This window comes from Mandrillus leucophaeus, unplaced genomic scaffold (genome assembly GCF_000951045.1).
Source record: "Mandrillus leucophaeus isolate KB7577 unplaced genomic scaffold, Mleu.le_1.0 Scaffold820, whole genome shotgun sequence".
Taxonomy (NCBI): Eukaryota; Metazoa; Chordata; class Mammalia; order Primates; family Cercopithecidae; genus Mandrillus; species Mandrillus leucophaeus.
The window spans coordinates 446,834-463,921 of record NW_012108920.1 but is presented as its reverse complement, the minus strand read 5'-3'; the positions used below and the strand labels follow the sequence as shown (position 1 = coordinate 463,921).

The following is a 17,088-nucleotide window of genomic DNA, read 5'->3' as shown; positions in this document are numbered from 1 at the left end:
GCTCGTCTCGGCCTCCCAAAGTGCTGGGATTATATGCACTTTTTAAAAAGCCGCACGACAAATCTGTTTTTGTACACACAGACCCAGAAAAAGATAACGGCTTGGCTGATCACAGAAGCACCTCTGAAAAGGGCACAGTGCCTGGGGATGGGCAAACAAAGGTAGGTGGACTCTATGTGTCTGAACTGTTGGCAGTGAAAATGTGGTCCTATATGACTGTGATATTATGATCTATATGACAGATATATATATGTTTGTTCATACATGGTTCCTGGCTCCTAACTCTCATAGTCCGTTACTGTAAACAGAATCTCTCTTTCTCTGACCTTCTCCTGCCCTTCTTTCTGCTTGCCCAAGACAGGACTCTAATTTGATTGTGGGTCTTAAGACCTTCATTCCAGATAAGAGTCCTACCCCACATCCTGGAGGAAGAAATGCTGCAGAGAGGGCAAGAAGAATCTGGACAGGTCTCGCTGGGTTTAGATAATAATCTTTTTGTCCAATAACATTTTGATATAGTTGTCCATGTTTCAATCATGACAAGCCCAAAGAGGACAGGTTCCTGAGCTTCCAGATAACTAAATACACGAAAGCTCCTGGTGGGTGGCATGCCTGGAGAGAAACAATTACAGGAGGATACAGCCTTCCCCATATCCTCCTGTAACATCCCTTATAATAAACTGGGAAATGTGTTTCTCTGAGTTCTGTAAGCCACTTCAGCAAATTAATCAAACCCAAAGAGCGGGTTGTAGGAACATCAACTTGAAGCCAGTTAGTTAGACATTTCGGAGGCCCAGACTTGTGACTAGTGCCTGAAGCGGGGGATGTTCTGAGGACTGAACCCTCAACCTGTGGGATCTGACACTATCTCCAGGTGTTGAAATTAAGCCTGGGCAATATAGCAAGATTCTATCTCTACAAAAAATTAAAAAATTGGCTGGGCATGGTGGTGCATGTCTGTAGTCCCAGCTATCTGGCAGGCTGAGGTAGGGCCCCCAAGGGCCTAGGTGACAAAGCACAGTGCTGTCTCAAAAAAAAAAAAGATAATGTTGGAATTTAATTCAATTAGAGGACACCCAGCTGGTGTCTGCTACAGAATTGATTGCTTATTTGTTGGTGGGAAAAAATCCGCCCCCGACTTGGTCACAGAAGTCTTCTGTCTGTGTTGACTGTTGTGTTGGTGTGAGAACAAAGGAAAAGGGGTTTGAGTTTTTCCTAAACTACAATTCTCACAATTTTCAAAACCTATCATTAAAAAATAACAGAAGTGCCCCCCACCCAAGCTCTAAGGATGACAGGCTGAGCAACACAAAGCCTGGGTAGTGTGGATGGCCCAGGACAGTGGGTTGAGAGGGATAGGGATTAGGGTGCTGATGTCCCCAGCCTCAACCTCCCTCTACTGCCTCTCAAGGGCCAGCACCCACCTGCCGCCTTTGCCTCCCCCTGGACTAAACAGTAAACTCCAGTGCAGGCTAGAAGGGAGGTGAGCCAGTCTGCTCATCCCAACCTATAGGCCATCTACCAGAGACACAGCCCCACTCCAGCAGAGTCAGCCAAGGCTGCCCTAAATGCTCCTTCATAAACACGTTAGTATGCAGTTTCCCCAGGCTTGGGAATATGCCAGATAGACTCATGTGCTGAAAGCGTTCAGGAACTGCCCAGCATTTCTTGACATGCTGGACACTAGGCATAGCTCAAGGAGCACAAGTAGCCCAAACCTATCTCTAAAGAGAAGAGGTAAGAAAGCAGAGGAGGACAGAGGCCCCAAAGGGTGGTAAAAGCAGCAGGTCACTGGGAAGCATGGAGGAACGAACAACTCTCCTGGAAGAGGCAAAACCACCAAAACACCCAGTCTGGACTGGGGTGGCCCTGATCTTCAGGGGCTTCCAGCTGCAGGGACGGCATTGCCTATGTGCCAGGCCTACATGGGGCCCTGCCACAGGCACACAGCCTCAGACTGCTTTTCTGCAAGACTCATTTTGGAAGGTCCCAGAAACTAAGGAGAAGGTGTAGGGAGTGAGCCCAATGGGAAAGGGGCCTGTAGCATGTGGCTGCCAACTTGGATGTGCTCTGGGGAGCAGGTATCTGGCAGGCCAGCTTCCCTAGCTTTATCATTAGAAAGGCTGAGGTCTTACCCTAAGAGGAAGACATGGAGGTTGGGTCCTTCCTTCCAATATCACTGCATAGGCTTTAAGGGCAAAGCACCAAAAGGAGAGAGGAAGAGAGGGAGGGAGGGAAACTATTTTCTTAAGTACCTACCATGTGCCAGATCCTGTGTCAGAAATATTACCCCATTATCTAACTTGATTCCTACAGTTACTCTTCAAGGCAGGTAATAGAAGCCCACTTTCAAGGTGAGGAACCCAGGACAGGGAAATTAAGCAACTTGTCTAGCTCTAACTCTAGTCTATCAGCTGCAGAAAAACAGATTTTCAAAACACTGACAAAGGGCTTATTTCATTGATATATAAAGAGTTCTTATTAATCAATAGGAAAAGAACCAATAATCCACTAGAAAATGAACATGAAGGACACCAACTTTTGGATAGAAGTTAAAATTAGCGTAATGTCACAGTCAAGGAAGTGCTTCATAAATGAAGCACTGAGCCTTTCTCTGTGTGTGTGTGTATGTGTGTGTGTGATGTATTGTTTGTAGTAAAAAAGACTGGAACTAATCTAAGTGTCCCTCAATAAGGAATGGGGGGCCGGGCACAGTGGCTCACACCTGTAATCCCAGCACTTTGGGAGGCCGAGGAGGGCAGATCACTTGAGGCCAGGAGTTCAAGATCAGCCTGGTCAACATGGTGAAACCCTGTCTCTACTAAAAAAAAATACAAAAATTAGCTGGGCGTGGTGGTGCTGACCTGTAGTCCCAGTTACTTGTGAGGCTAAAGCAGGAGAATTGCTTGAACCCAGGACGCGGAGGTTGCAGTGACCCAAGATTACGCCACTGTACTCAAGCCTGGGTGACAGAGCAAGACCCTTATCTCAAAAAAAAAAAAAAAAAAAAAAGGGATGGGTAGGTAAACTGTGGGACATCCCGATGTTGGGAATACTATGCAGTAGCTATCAAAAAGAATGAGTGGCTATCAAAAAGAATATTGTTTAGTGAGAAAATACAAGGGGAAGAAAAGTGTGTGCACTTTTGCCTTTTGTGCACATCTATGTAAATGGGCAGATGCCCTCTAGAAGAGCACACACATGGGACAACAAACGGTTTCTGTTGTGGGGAAGTAGCTGTTGCCTGGGCATGCAGGTGAGAGGGCACCTCTCTTTTGCGGCAAATCCCTTGGTATCATCTAGATTGATTACCAATAACATCTCCTACTTGTCTCTAAAATACCAAAACAGAGAGGGTGGGCAGATGCAGGGCTTTCAGGATCTGAAGCTGCTACTCTGACCCCAGAAGACCACATCCTGGGAGAAGAGCCATGGGCCCAGACACTCCCACCAGCTGGCTGGCTCTCAGTGGGGACCTGCCTGCCCACGTACCCTGAGAATTGGCCTGTTACACACCCCCAGATCTGAAACCTGCTCTCCTCAGCTCCTGTTCAGGCCAACTCTGCCCTTCAGTTTCTCCATGAGTAACAGGGAATCAAGGAAAATATAGAAGAAACCAAAGCTCAGAGGGGATGAATGACCTGCCCAAGTCACTCAGCTGGGAGCTGGCCATGCTGGGAGGGGCGGTGGATAGGTAAGGGCTTGGAGGTAGAGGGGAATGAGGGGCCAGCTGTCTCCATGCAGGGCAGAGGAAATGGGGGAGGGTAGATCCAGGTGGGGTGTCAAGAGGAGCAAATGTAGGTCTTTGGGACGAGAGGCAGGCAGGCTTAGGTGATTGGCCCTGCCCTGCTCAAGGAGTAAGTCTCTACCTCACACGGAATATCAGGGCTTAAGTGCACTGAAAGCCCAATATTGGTCACACTTTTTTTTTTGAGAGGGAGTCTGGCTCTGTCGCCCAGGCTGGAGTGCAATGGCGCCATCTCGGCTCACTGCAACCTCCGCCACCCGGGTTCAAGCAATTCTTCTGCCTCAGCCTCCTGAGTAGCTGGGATTACAGGTGCCTGCCACCACGCCCAGCTAATTTTTGTATTTTAGTAGAGACAGGGTTTCACCATGTTGGCCAGGCTGGCCTCAAACTCCTGACCTCAGGTGATCTGCCTGCCTCGGCCTCCCAAAGTGCTGGGATTACAGGTATGAGCCACTGCACCCAGGCCCCACTTGTTTTTTGTTTGTTTGTTTAAGACAGAGTCTTGCTCTGGTCCCCCAGGCTGGAGTGCAATGGCATGATCTGGGCTCACCGCAACCTCTGCCTCCTGGGCTCAAGCAATTCTCCTGCCTCGGCTTCCCAAGTAGCTGGGATTACAGGTGCCCGCCACCACGCCCAGCTAATTTATGTATATTTAGTAGAGATGGGGTTTCGCTATGCTGGCCAGGCTGGTCTCAAACTCCTGACCTTGTGATTCACCTGCCTCAGCCTCCCAAAGTGCTGGGACTACAGGCGTGAGCCACCGCGCCCGGCCCGCGCTTGTTTTTTAGGCAGTCAGAATCTCCTGCGTGCTTGAGACCATAGGAGGAGCTGCTCCAGCAGGAGGAGGAACCTGGGCCTGTACCCCTCTCATCACTGCCTGTGTGGCCCCAGAATACCTGGGGCTTTGGAGAACATACCAAGTTCATCCATGCCTCTCCCCACAGGAGGTGGCAGTGACTTGCTAGAAGTCGCTCAGCAATCATAGCCCTACACCGGAGTCTGGCTCACTCTCTACTGTACCACCCTGCCTGCCCTCTGAGGATGCCACAAACCTGAGGCCCTGGGAACACCCACCTAGGGGGTCAATTCATGCGCCTTCAGTGAAAAGCAATGGCAACAAACCGTCTTGGAAATCAACAAGGCAAAGTACTCACGTTGAAGAAATTGGTCTTGTTCCTCTCGCAGAAGAGCCCCTGTGCCGGCATGTGCTGCAGTTGTTGCCACGGGATACTGCTGCCTAGCAACACGTCGCGGGCCCACTGGAGGTTCTGGGGAAACAAGAAGTAGGTTGGAAGTGAGTGTGTGGGCTGCTCAGGGCGCCCACAGGGAAGGCAGGCGGTCCCCTCCTTCCTGGCTGCACAGCAAACCACGATGAGCAGCAGTTCCTGCATACATTGATTCCACAGCTCTAGGCGGTTCTGGCCGTGGGCTTTGATCTTCAGGCTGTGGGATGCATTTTCAGAACTGATCTCTTGCCCAGCACCACTGGTTTGGGAGTGTAGTCCTTGACTGCCCAAGATGGGGACTGACAGAGACCCCTGGCCTGACCAACCCTATAAACCTGCCACATGGACCCAGTACCCGCCTCTGTCAGGGGCCCTCCACAAGTCCAAATAGCAGCTTTGACTTATTTGTCAGGAAAAGCATTCCTTATTCATGGCTGGTGGTACAGCTGCCTTAGGCTAAGAGGGCCAGGCTCTGGCCACAGTGCTTAGGTCAGTGATCTCTGGGCAAAGAGCCTCTTCGTGGAATCCAGGCCCAGGGGAGAATGCTGTAGGGTAAGAGGGTGGGCCCAGACCTGGCTGCCTCAGCCTTCTCTGGGGTCTTCTCACTGGCCCATAGAGCAAGCCTTCCCACCAGCTGCCTAGCCAGCCACTCCTTCCTCTCTGGTCTTCACCACAGCAGCCAAGCACCTTGCACTGGCCATCTCACTCCACCTCAGGACCATGCTGTCCTACAGGGAAAGGGCTGGCAATGGGCAGAGCTGGGCTTGGCACCTGGGACTGCACAATGCCAGACCCTCTACCCTTTCCACAGTACCCACTGTCCCAGCCAATCTGTCCTCCCCTCCTGCTCAGGTCCCTTGCTCGCCTTTCCCAGCACTGGGCACAGGCCTTCATCACCTTGCACTCCAGCTGCTCCGAAAGCCCTCTCACTTCTTGATCTACAAGCTTATCCCACCTGGTCCCATTCTGCCCACTGCTGGCCAGGCCCAGCATACTGAACTGTTTCCCCAATCATCATGAGGCAAAAGTGCAAATCCAGCTCCCTGACTGGCTGGCTGTGGGGCCCATGCTAGCCTGCCTGCAAGCCTTTGCTCCTGTCTCTGCACAGAGGGCTACCCTTCTGCCCCCACTGGGCTGCTGTAGGGACTGAGGGCTGCTCCCTAGCACTGGGCAGGGCCCAGGGCCGTATGTAGGAAGCTCCATTCACTGTGAGCTTCCCGTCTGCTGAGGGACCCCCTGCCTGCCCCTCCCTGAGGGGAAGGAGAAACAGGCAGAGGAGGGAACAACCTGGGCAGCGAGAGGGTCCTCAGACCCCGGAGGCAGGCTCCCAGTTGAGAGCAGAAGCCACTTTGCTCACACTCACAGAAAACAGTAAAATACCCAGTCCTGACCTTCAACTTCTGAGCTCCAGCACCTAGGAGGAACAACTTGTAGTTTACTTTCAAGTGTCCCCAGCAGCTGGGCGCGGTGGCTCACGCGTGTAATCCCAGCACTTTGAGAGGCTGAGGCGAGTGGATCACCTGAGGTTGGGAGTTCGAGACCAGCCTGACCAACACGGAGAAACCCCATCTCTACTAAAAATAAAAGAATTAGCCTGGTGTGGTAGCACACGCCTGTAATCCCAGCTACTCAAGAGGGTGAGGCAGGAGAATCACTTGAACTTGGGAGGCGGAGGTTGCAGTGAGCCGAGATTACGCCACTGCACTCCAGCCTGGTGACAGAAGTGAGACTTCACCTCAAAAAAAAAAAAAAAAAAGTCCCCAGTAATGCCTGGCAGCCATGCTTTGAAAAGCCCGCTTCCCGGGCCACTCATTCAAAAGCCTCTTGAGGCTGGTTCCAAGTTCTCACATAATGCCTCCCACCTCTGCACCCCACCACACCCTATCCCAGGCCACATCCCCCTGCTCTACAGCAGGTCCAAGGAGGGAGGGTCAGCTGCAGACAAACTGAGTACAGGGTAGGGAGAAGGGGTGGGGGTTCAGGTATGCTTCATTAAAAGGAATAAAATGAAAGATTAGCTCAAAGACTAGTAAGTAGAGCAGGGCTCCAAGAGGAAGACGCAGGTGGGTCTCAGGAAGCCCAAGAAAGGGGCTCACAACCTGCATCAGCGCTCAGCCATGACCCACTGTGACACACTTGGTTCAAAGTCTTTCCCAAAGGAGATCTGAGAGGTTCAGCCCAGGCAGGTGTCCATCCTGGTCTAATCAGTCATAGGTGGACTCAAGAAGGTGATGTGGGACACTGTACTTTTTTTTTTTGAGACAGAATCTCACTCAGTAACCCAGGGTGGAGTGTAGTAGTATGCTCTCAGCTCACTGAAACCTCCAAGTCATTCAAGTGACTCTCCTGCTTCAACCTCCTGAGTAGCTGGGACTACAGGTGCCTGCCACTATGCCTGGCTAATTTTTGTATTTTTAGTAGAGATGGGGTTTCACCATGTTGCCCAGGCTGGTCTCGAACTCCTGACGTCAAGTGATCTGCCCGCCTTGGCCTCCCAAAGTGTTGGAATTACAGACACGAGCCACCATGCCTGGTCCGTCACCTACACTTCTAATACCACTGTTGAGCACACCTGACCATGGAGGTAGGCTGCAAAGGAGACCTACCTTTCACCCAGTCTGAGAAGGTCAGGGAGGCTCTGGGAGAAGGTGATACCTGGGCTGTGGTTTGCACAAGGCTGTTATGGGGATAAGGGACTCACTGAAGCAAGTGCCCAGACACCGGGGACAGTCAGGGCCTAGCCAAGGAGGTGGAAGGGATCAGATGTGGCTGCCCATAAGGCCAGTGGGGAGCCAGGGGACTATGAGGCAGGGAGTAAGTACTAAGACCAGGGGCTGCGGAGCCCAGAGCAGAGACAGGCCACCTAGGGGACTGAGCCTGTGCATACCCTTCCTCTCCTCTATGGCCCTGGCCTCAATGCTATGGCAAACCACTCCTCCAGCTCCATGACCCAGGGCACAGGCCTGGCCTGAGAAAAGTTACCCAAGAGTCATGACCCCAAAGCTGCTTCTGGGGCTCCTCATGAACTTGGAAAAATGTCCAGAAGACCTCTTTAAGTAGCAGCACTTGAGGCCAGCGGGAAGAGATTTGAGAGCCTGGCTTGAAGAAGCATCTCCAGTAGCCATCATTTTCCTAAGAATACCAAGAAAGTAAAGCCTCAACAAAGACTTCCTTCTGGCTGGGGACACAAGAGAAAGCACTGAGGCCAGGATGGAGAGAGTCACATAGACTTTGCTTCCCTGCCCAGCTGCCTTGTTGCAGGACCTGTGGCCATGGGACAGGAATGGACATTCCTCTCTGGTTTGTTTTCCACCACTCCACCTGCACCAAGCCGGTCTGTCCCCCAGATAGGAGCAGAAAGGGAGAAGGCAGTGGGAGAGGTTTCTGGGGCAAAGGGTGCAGAAAGCACTAGCCTGTCAAACCCAACCTGGATTATAAATTAGCTTCCCACAGACCTGGCTACTGTGTACTGGTGGAGAGTGTGTTTCTCCAGCTGTCTCCCGGGCCCACCAGAGAAAGAGAGCTGATCGATGCTAAGGCACAAAGTGTTATGGGGGCCCTTAGCTGATTCATGCCTGAGGCCCCAGATAGGTGCTGACAGGGAGGGCTGAGACCTGTCTGGGGAATCATGGGTGCCAGGCTGGGGGGGTGGAGGAGGGGGCAGAGACTGTGTTGGGCCCTTGCTGAACCTCTGCAAGGGGGAAGGGGATCTGACTTGCACGGTGCACCTGCAGCATAAAGCCTGCCCTGCAGCTTTGTGGTGTGGTGTGGTGACGTAAGGCAACATGATGCCTCCTGGGCTGAGCACAGTGCCATAACCCCTCACCTCACAGAATTGCCAGTTTACCAATGAGGAAATAGAGGCTCAGAGAAATTTAAGAGCTTGCCCAAGGTCCCAGAGCCAGGAAGTGGCAGAGCCATCCCTGGCATCTGGTCCAGGCTGCAAGGAGTCTGAGGCCTGGGCTCTTCCCCTGACCCCCGACCTATCTACTATGGGTGTGCAAGTCACTTTACAAATCTGCCTGGGCATGTGCTGTGTGCTGAACACTGAGCCAGCCATCATGGCCTCATGCAACCTGTCACACTGCTGGCTCATAGGCACCTCTGAGAATGGGAGGAGGCCCATGGAGCCACTTACCAGATAATGGCACATTTTCCTTGGCTGCATGGGCCCTGAGGCTTATGCATATAGACCCTGCTCTGACAGAGGGCAGATGGAGGGCTGTAAGGTCCTGAAGAGAAGTAGGGCAAAGAATCGCAGATGCATACAGGCACCTTATGCCCTCCCTTGCCCACTATCTGGACCATCCCTGCTTCACAGCAGAAGGCAGAGAGGACGTCTAACTCCTCTGCTTGAAGGCCTTTGGGCTGCACCTGCCTCAGGGCAAGAGTCAGCTCCATGCCTCAGTCTACCTGCCTACCCGCTGGCTCATCTCCCCCACATCCCCCAACCCCTCTTTGTGAACGGCCCTCTGGCCACACTTGTTCCCACCTTGGTCCCTGCAGGTCTCCCTACCTGGTGCCATCTCACCTTTCCCCTGATGCTCCCCTGGAATACTATACCCACAACCCCATGGCCACCTTAAATAGCCTTTCCACTGACTCGCAGATGGGTCTGCTGTCTGCCCCCACTTCTCTATCAGCCCTATGAGGGCAGGGATACAGTCTGACTTTACTGATGGCTCCTCCAGGACAAGGCTAGTTTGAAGCTCACAGAAAGGGTGCAACAGATGCCCATAGGAAGAATGAAAGGAAGCTGAGCAGTCTGACCTTTCATAAAATGGGAAGGAAGTATATGTCAGGTTGAGGGAGGAGGGCAACAGCCATGGGGCATGAGAGGGGCTGCTTGGGTCCTGCCCAAGGCCAGGGTGCCAGCACTATGCTCCCTGGGGCCAGCTAAGCAACAGTCCAAGCCCTTGAGGCTAAACCTCAATGCCAGCTTCTGCCCACTAACTTGCACTACTCTGCCAGCAATCGTTTCACTACAGCAAACATTGGGCTGACTGTCACAGCTCCTGGAACTCCCCAGGCTCACTTTCCCTTCGCACAGGAAGCAAAAGCTTGGGGTGAGGTGGCTTGCATACCTACCTGTAGCCTTCCGTGGGCCCTGCATGTAGTGGGGGCTTGGCAAAGCCTGTTGACAGCTGGAGATGGGAACACGCCTACTACCCTCTGGGGACACCTGCTGTCCCAAGATGTGCAAAGTTGGAAGGCAGACCTGATCCCAGGTGCTGTCACTATTGTATGGTGGCCTGGAGGATGTGCTCTGCCTGTGTCACCCAGGGTCTCTGCCCCCAGGGGCTGTCTCCCTGCCACAAACAATGATGATGATCCACTCGCCACTTAACTAACTCTTGCCTCACAAACCCACAAGGGACAGATGGTGGGGGTCAGAGACGTCAGGCTCTACAACTCCTACATGGTGACTCCAGGTGTGCAAACTATCTGGTGGGGATCCTGGAGCAGTGCCAGCCTATCTGCAAGACCAGCAGGGCTCCACAGGGCTGCTAGGAAGGTGGCTATGGACCTCAGCTGTGCTCAGCCCTTCACCTAGCCATACCTCAGGCATTGGCATGGGGGCACAGATGGTACTCACAGGTTCCATGACAAATGGAGGAATCAGGAGTGGTGGAGGGCTTGGCCAGGGAAGGCCTTCTGCAGCCTTTGGAGCCACGCAGGACCCCTTGCCCCATGCAAAGGGGACTGGCTGGGAGCTGTTGGAGTACAGTGTTCTATAGGCCAGAGAAAGAGGAGTGTGTGGCTACCTGCTGATGGGAGACTCTAGTGGGCTGCTGGGGACATCCATAAGCTGCAGACACATACTTACTGCAAACTCACCCCAGCAACCTAGGACATGAATATCCCCAAAGCTAGACCTGGTAGACTTAAAGCCAACCACTCCTGATACTTCTAATCATGAAAAATTATAATTAGAATGTCTTTGTTTGGATAAAGCCAAATATTAAGGATTTAGTGTAAAAGCTGTGCCCCCTCCCCCCGGCCCTGAGAATCCTGTGTGGTCATTAGAAGTCATGCAATCAAAGAGTTTATGAGTACATGGGGAGCACGAAAAAGCAGAACCATATTTGCATACGTTTCTGTGTGTGTGTGTGTGTGTGTGTGTGTGTGTGTGTGTGTCTGTCTGTCTGTGTGTAAAGAAAGTAGGCAGAAGAAAGATGGAAAGGAAATGTACCCAACAGTCCTGAGAGTTGCCTGGGGAGGGAGACTCATGGCAATAGTTCTCAATGGGGGTGGGGGTCTGTCCCCAAGGGGGCATCTGGCAATGTCTGGAAACATCTTTGGTCATCACAGCTAGAGGAAGGCTACTGGTATCTAGTGGGTAGAGACCAGGGATATTGCTGAAAGTCCTCCAGTGCACATGACATCCCCACAACAGAGAATTATTTGGTCCCAAATGTCAGTAGTGCCTCAGGAGGGAACTCTGTTCTACATTACTCATATATACTCATATATATATATAACTGTTCTACGTTACTCATATATATATATGAAAAGTTAAATACAGTTGTTGAAGGTGATAGATGTGCAAACCTTCTCAACTGATTCACAACATTAGTCAGAACAGAAGCAGGATGCATGACTGTCTGTGGACTGACCTTGACTTTTCTCTTTCCGTCACATCCCACAGGTCCTGGGCCAAAGAAATGGGGTCTGATTGGGTTAGCGCTGCCAGGCTGCTACTCGTCATACCTCATCTAAATGGAATCATTCAGTATTTGTCTTTTCTGACTGGCTATTTCAGTTAGCATTATGTCCTCTAGGTTTCCCATGCTGTCTCATCCATTGATTCAGCTCTTCTGTCTGAATCCATCTAGAATCAGACTACTTCCTGATATCCTGCTGTGGTCTCCTCCCATCTCTGCTGCCACACTCACTTTTTCTTTACCTGTGTGGACACATTCTCAAGCTCCTGGGTCTCTGACTACTGGGTGGGTTTAACTGAGGGAATTTGATCAGAGCACTCACTCCCTGAATTCCCTCCCTGTGGAGTTGATGTGGGGCAGCCATCAATGGCCAGCCCCGATAGGCACTGCGGTTGGCCCAGGGTACCACACTCCTCCTCCCTTGTGAATTCCTACTCTCTGTCTGGGCCTGTGTAAGTTGCTCCTTCATTAAGCGCTCTTCAGACTTTCCTGTTAGATGGGGCCATCTGTGTCCTGCCAGGCCTCTGATGGGCCACCCCCAACTCACTCTTTATATATCAGCCTAGTAGTGTCTCTGACACACTCAGGTCACATGGAGCCTCTCTTCTTCCGCAACCTTGCGACAGATTTTTTTTTTTTTTTTGAGACAGTTTTGCTATGCTGTGTTACCCAGGCTGGAGTGCAGTGGTGTGACCTCGGCTCACTGCAACCTCTGCCTCCCAGGTTCAAGTGATTCTCCTTCCTCAGCCTCTTGAGTAGCTGGTATTTCAGGCACACAACACCACAGCAGGTTTTGCATTTTTAGTAGAGATGGGGTTTTGCCATGTTGGCCAGGCTAGTCTCAAACTCATGACCTCAAGTGATTTACCTGCCTTGGCCTCCCAAAGAGCTGGGATTACAGGTGTGAGCCACCATGCCCAGCCTTTGCGACAGCTTTAACCTAATTCAGGATGATGTTCCCTCAACTCTTCCCCTGCCAAACCAGGCCCTGAAAGCCTCTGACCGCATCTCCTTCCTCTCTCCTCCTTGCCCATTTAGTCACACCAGCTTCCAGCAGATTCTAGTCACACCAAGACTGTTTCTGTCTCTAGGCATGTGTGTTCGGTGTGTGTCCATCTGGAAGCCTCTCCCCCAATATCCTCGTGGCCATCAGGGCTCCCTCACTTGATTCAGATCCTTGCTTAGACAGGTCTTCCCAATCTCCCTGTCTAAATAGTCACAATCCCGCCTCTAACCCCTTAACAAGCTTTATTTTTCTTCCTACTCATCACTAGCTGCCCACTCTGTTCTCCCAGTGAGCACACAATGCTGTATCCCCAGCACCTCAAACAGGAACCTCCTGCGTGACAACCACTCAGTAGAGAGCTGCTGAATGAGCAAACCTGCAGAGATGCACAGAAAACATGCTGGAGGGAGCACACGAAACACAAACACTTCTGCCATGTCACGGCTTGTGGGACAGTTGTGGGTAGTTTCACTCTCTTTTCCAAGTTTAAACAATATTATTGGTAATAAAAACTGCTGGCAGAGTGCTCAAACCTATTCAAACTGCTGAAATCTGCATTTCTTTGCAGGAGAGAAGACCAGGCCATTATGGGGGCAACCTGTCCCACCTCCTCTGGCCCCTAAGGGCCCAGCAGCATCTTCAAACCATGAGGCAGACAGACTTTGAAATGCAAAATCAAGATGCCTAAGTTGAGAAAAATATCAAGTTCTCCTTTTGCAAACTATACAAACTAAAGCTTGACAAAAATCTGGTTGGTTGGGATCTGCAGCAGCCCAGGACATCCATGTGAGGAGGCAGGGCACACCGCCATTTTGTGGAAGGGGCCACTTTTACATCCACAGAAAGGGAGCAAAGGTTAAAGGCAGGTGAACACCCTGCTTTGTGGCCAGCATGCCCTCCTGGTGCCTGGTTCTACTATCTGTGTGGTCCTGGCTCAGTCAGTGTGAACTCAAAGCTCACTGGCTCCCCCCGAACACTTGTCTGCGAGCAAAAAGCAGGGTCTCAACAGCAGGCCCTCACACCTACTCCAGTCTGATGGCGCAGGGCCCACTTCAGAGGCCCTCTCATTTAACCTGCACAATAGTCCTGACTTCTACGGGTCCCCCACATGAGCCAGCAGCACAGGCAGGTGGGGATACTGTACTCACAATAGGTGGGCAAGGGGTGGGGGTTCACAGCCAGCTGACCTGTCCTTTACCTAGGTTCACACCAGAGCACCAGCTGATCCAGAAGTCAAAAGTCAGCAGATTTCCTGGTGATCCTTCAGCTGAGCACACAGCACCATGGGGTCCCCCTGGCAGGAGTCTGTCTGTAACCAAACCCTGGGCCTGGGCTCATCCCATATCGGTACAGGGCCAAAGAAATGGGGTCTGACTGGGCTAGCACAACCAGGCTGCTACTCCTCATACCTCATCTAAGTGGAATCATTCAGTATTTGTCTTGTGACTGGCTATTTCACTTGGCATTATGTCCTCTAGGTTTCCCATGCTGTCTGATGTGACCGAATTTCCTCCCTTTTTAAGGCTAATATTCCACACTGTTTTGATGAGCATGTTATAGATTTGTAGTAAGTTTTGAAATTGATTTCTTTTTGTTCAAGATTGCTGGCTCCAGGGAACATCTTGTAACTAACCCCCTCTGCCCTGAACCCCTTGCAGCAGAAGTAGCAGGAGGTGAAGGGGCTCAGCTCCCAGCTGAGAAGGAAGCAACTAGGAGAGCAGGGTAGGGGTGTCTATGCATTGGCCTTCTTCCTGGACACCCATCAGTAAAGGCCAGAACCTTCATGACAAGAGGTGTCTGATGCCATGTGCTGTCTCTCCTGGGGTGCCTCTCTGGGCTCAAAGAGCTAGGTTTCTATGGGTGTAGACTCAGGCCACAAAATCTTGGTGAAGATTGTGATCCAGAGACTAAGTGATACAGTAGCTAGAATTAGGGCCCTTACAGCTATCAGTATAAATGATCATGCCCATCTAAGGTGTGCACAGTGTGCAGGGCAACAGGTGGACTGCCTTGGGGGGTCCAGGGGCAGCCTGTGTACAGCAGTGCCAACCTTGGATGGGAGGGCATCCTCAGGCAGGCAACAAAGGTCCCTCAGGACAGACCTAGCCCTTGGCCACTATCCTCCAGGCAGGGAGCCCTCAGAGGGCCTGGCAGAGGAGCAAGGAGTCATGGGAGATGCTGACACTGAAGAAATGGGCCTCACTAGAGGGGTGAGAAGGACTGTTGGCTGAGGGCAGGGCAGGGTGTGTTGGATATTGCCCCAGCACTGCAGCCCTCACCTCATTACCACAATAATTCTGCTTTCATATCACTATCATTCTCATCGAGGAAAGAAGAGCCCTGGACCTCCAAGAGTTCCCATGCAGAGCCAGGATCTGAACCTAGGTTAGGCCAGCTTCAGAGCCCACATTCTCTCCTCCTCCCCCAAAAGCCCTGCTGTCAGCAGCTAAGCAAGTGGCACACTGTGCCCTGAAGGCGGTTTCTTTGCAAGGCCTGGGCAGGCAGAGCCTCACCTGGAGATGCCTGTGAAAGACCCAAGGGTTCAGGAGTCAACCACACAACTCCAGACAGGCTCTGCTTGTGGGCCCCTTTGAAGAGGCAGACATTGGACACTCCAGTCCACCAGTGAGCTGTGAGATGGCAACAAGAAAAAGGCACTGCCAAGCCCACAGCAGGATTTTATGAAGAAATGTGCTGCTGTCAAATATACACAGCGGGAAGTGTTTGTTACCAAACAGCTGTGTTTGGAAAGTGGTAACTACTTCCCAGTTAATGGTTCCACATTAGTCAGTGACAACATGGAGTTGTGTCCCCCAGATCTGTGAACAAGCTGCTGCCAGCAAAGCTGACACCCCAGGTCTGGGCAGAGCCACATGCAGCCCCCAGGATGGCATGCCCCAGAGCAGTAGGTAGGTCTTAACTTAGGCTCTCAGGGGAGCTAGGTGTTAACAACCTGCATTTAATTTGGTGGTGGTAACTGGTGCTCAGCAAAGGTTTCTGGGTGAAGCAAACACAGGAGCCAGCGGGAACCACCCTAGACTCAGCATATGCAGGGTCTAGAATAAGCTCAGTGGCTCGAGGCTACCTGAGGCACACTTGGCACCTGCAGAGCTGCCTCCTGGAAGCAGATCTGTGGGTAGGCAGTGTGGCTGTGGGTAGGGAGTGTCTGCTGCTTAAGGGGTCTCTCTTAGATTCAAGACAGCATGCCATTTCTGAGAACCAAGGAACTCAGCCTGGGAATGCAACAAACAGAAAAGCTGGCAGAAACTGAGGCTGATGGCTATTGGGGGTTGTCTGGGGATACTGACATCAATGGTGCAGACAGCCCAAGGCAGCCTCCATCCCTGCTACTGGGTGGGGATGGCTGGGTCAACTGGTCCACCTACCCTGGACCATCACAGATGACCAAAATGACCTGGCAAGGGGGCATTCATGGTTAAGAGCAAAATGGCAAACTATGAGTGTGGACAGGGTGTGGGGGACAGTGCAGCAACTGGGCCAGTGTGAGATTGCCCAGGGCTGATGTCTGGCTCTGTCACTCAGCTCTGTGTGACCCTCAGACCAGGTTCCCAGATGCAAAGTAGAAGGGGCATGATCCCACCTCTGGGGCCTGGAGTGCCTGGTCTTGAAAGCACACAATCAACAGGGCATGTGTACTGGAGTTGGGAAGAAATACAGGCAGGGTATCCTAAGTCCAAATATCTAAAATCCAAATTATTCCAAAATCTGAAACTTTGGTGCTTAAAGGAAATGCTCATTGGAGCATTTTGGTTTTTTGTTTTGTTTTTTTTGAGAGGGAGTTTTGGTCTTTCGCCCAGGCTGGAGTGAAGTGACACCATCTCAGTTCACGGCAACCTCCGCCTCCCCAGTTCAAGCGATTCTCCTGCCTCAACCTCCTGATTAACTGGGATTACAGATGTGCGCCACCACGCCTGGATAATTTTTGTATTTTTAGTAGAGACAAGTTTTCGCCATGTTGGCCAGGCTGGTCTTGAACTCCTGACCTCCGGTGATCCACCCGCCTCAGTCTCCCAAAGTGCTAGGATTACAGGCGTGAGCCACCACGCCCAGCCTCATCAGAGCATTTGGGATTTCAGATTTTTGGCTTAGCATGATGGTTCAGCCAGGTAAATATAATGCAAATATTCTAAGAGCTGAAAAAAGCCAAAATCCAAACCCCTTCTGGTCCCAAGCATTTTGTATAAAGGATATTCAACCTGTACTAGACCCAAGACAGCTAGTTTTAGGGTGGTAGAATTGTGGTTACCTCCCTCCAACTTTTGATTTTGACAGAAATACTGTGTCCTACTTCTAAAAAATTCATCAAGAGAAGGGGCAGGCTGCAATAACAGCATTCTGTGTCTAGTGCTGAGCTAAGCACTTTACATGCACTGGCTCCTTCAAATTCAACATAAAGCCATTTAGCGGGGAAGTGGAGGGTGG

At 51.5% G+C, this 17,088-nt stretch overlaps 1 protein-coding gene across 5 annotated transcripts in view; it reads right to left on the bottom strand.

Moving 5' to 3' along the window:
* CABIN1 (calcineurin binding protein 1) overlaps positions 1 to 17,088 on the bottom strand; it is a 166,528-nt gene that overhangs the window by 44,139 nt on the left and 105,301 nt on the right. For all 5 annotated transcript variants that reach the window (XM_011967986.1, XM_011967988.1, XM_011967989.1 and 2 more), the window contains one exon: positions 4,903 to 5,016. In XM_011967986.1, the coding sequence (XP_011823376.1) occupies positions 4,903 to 5,016 (114 nt within the window). The remainder of the gene's footprint in view (positions 1 to 4,902; positions 5,017 to 17,088) is intronic.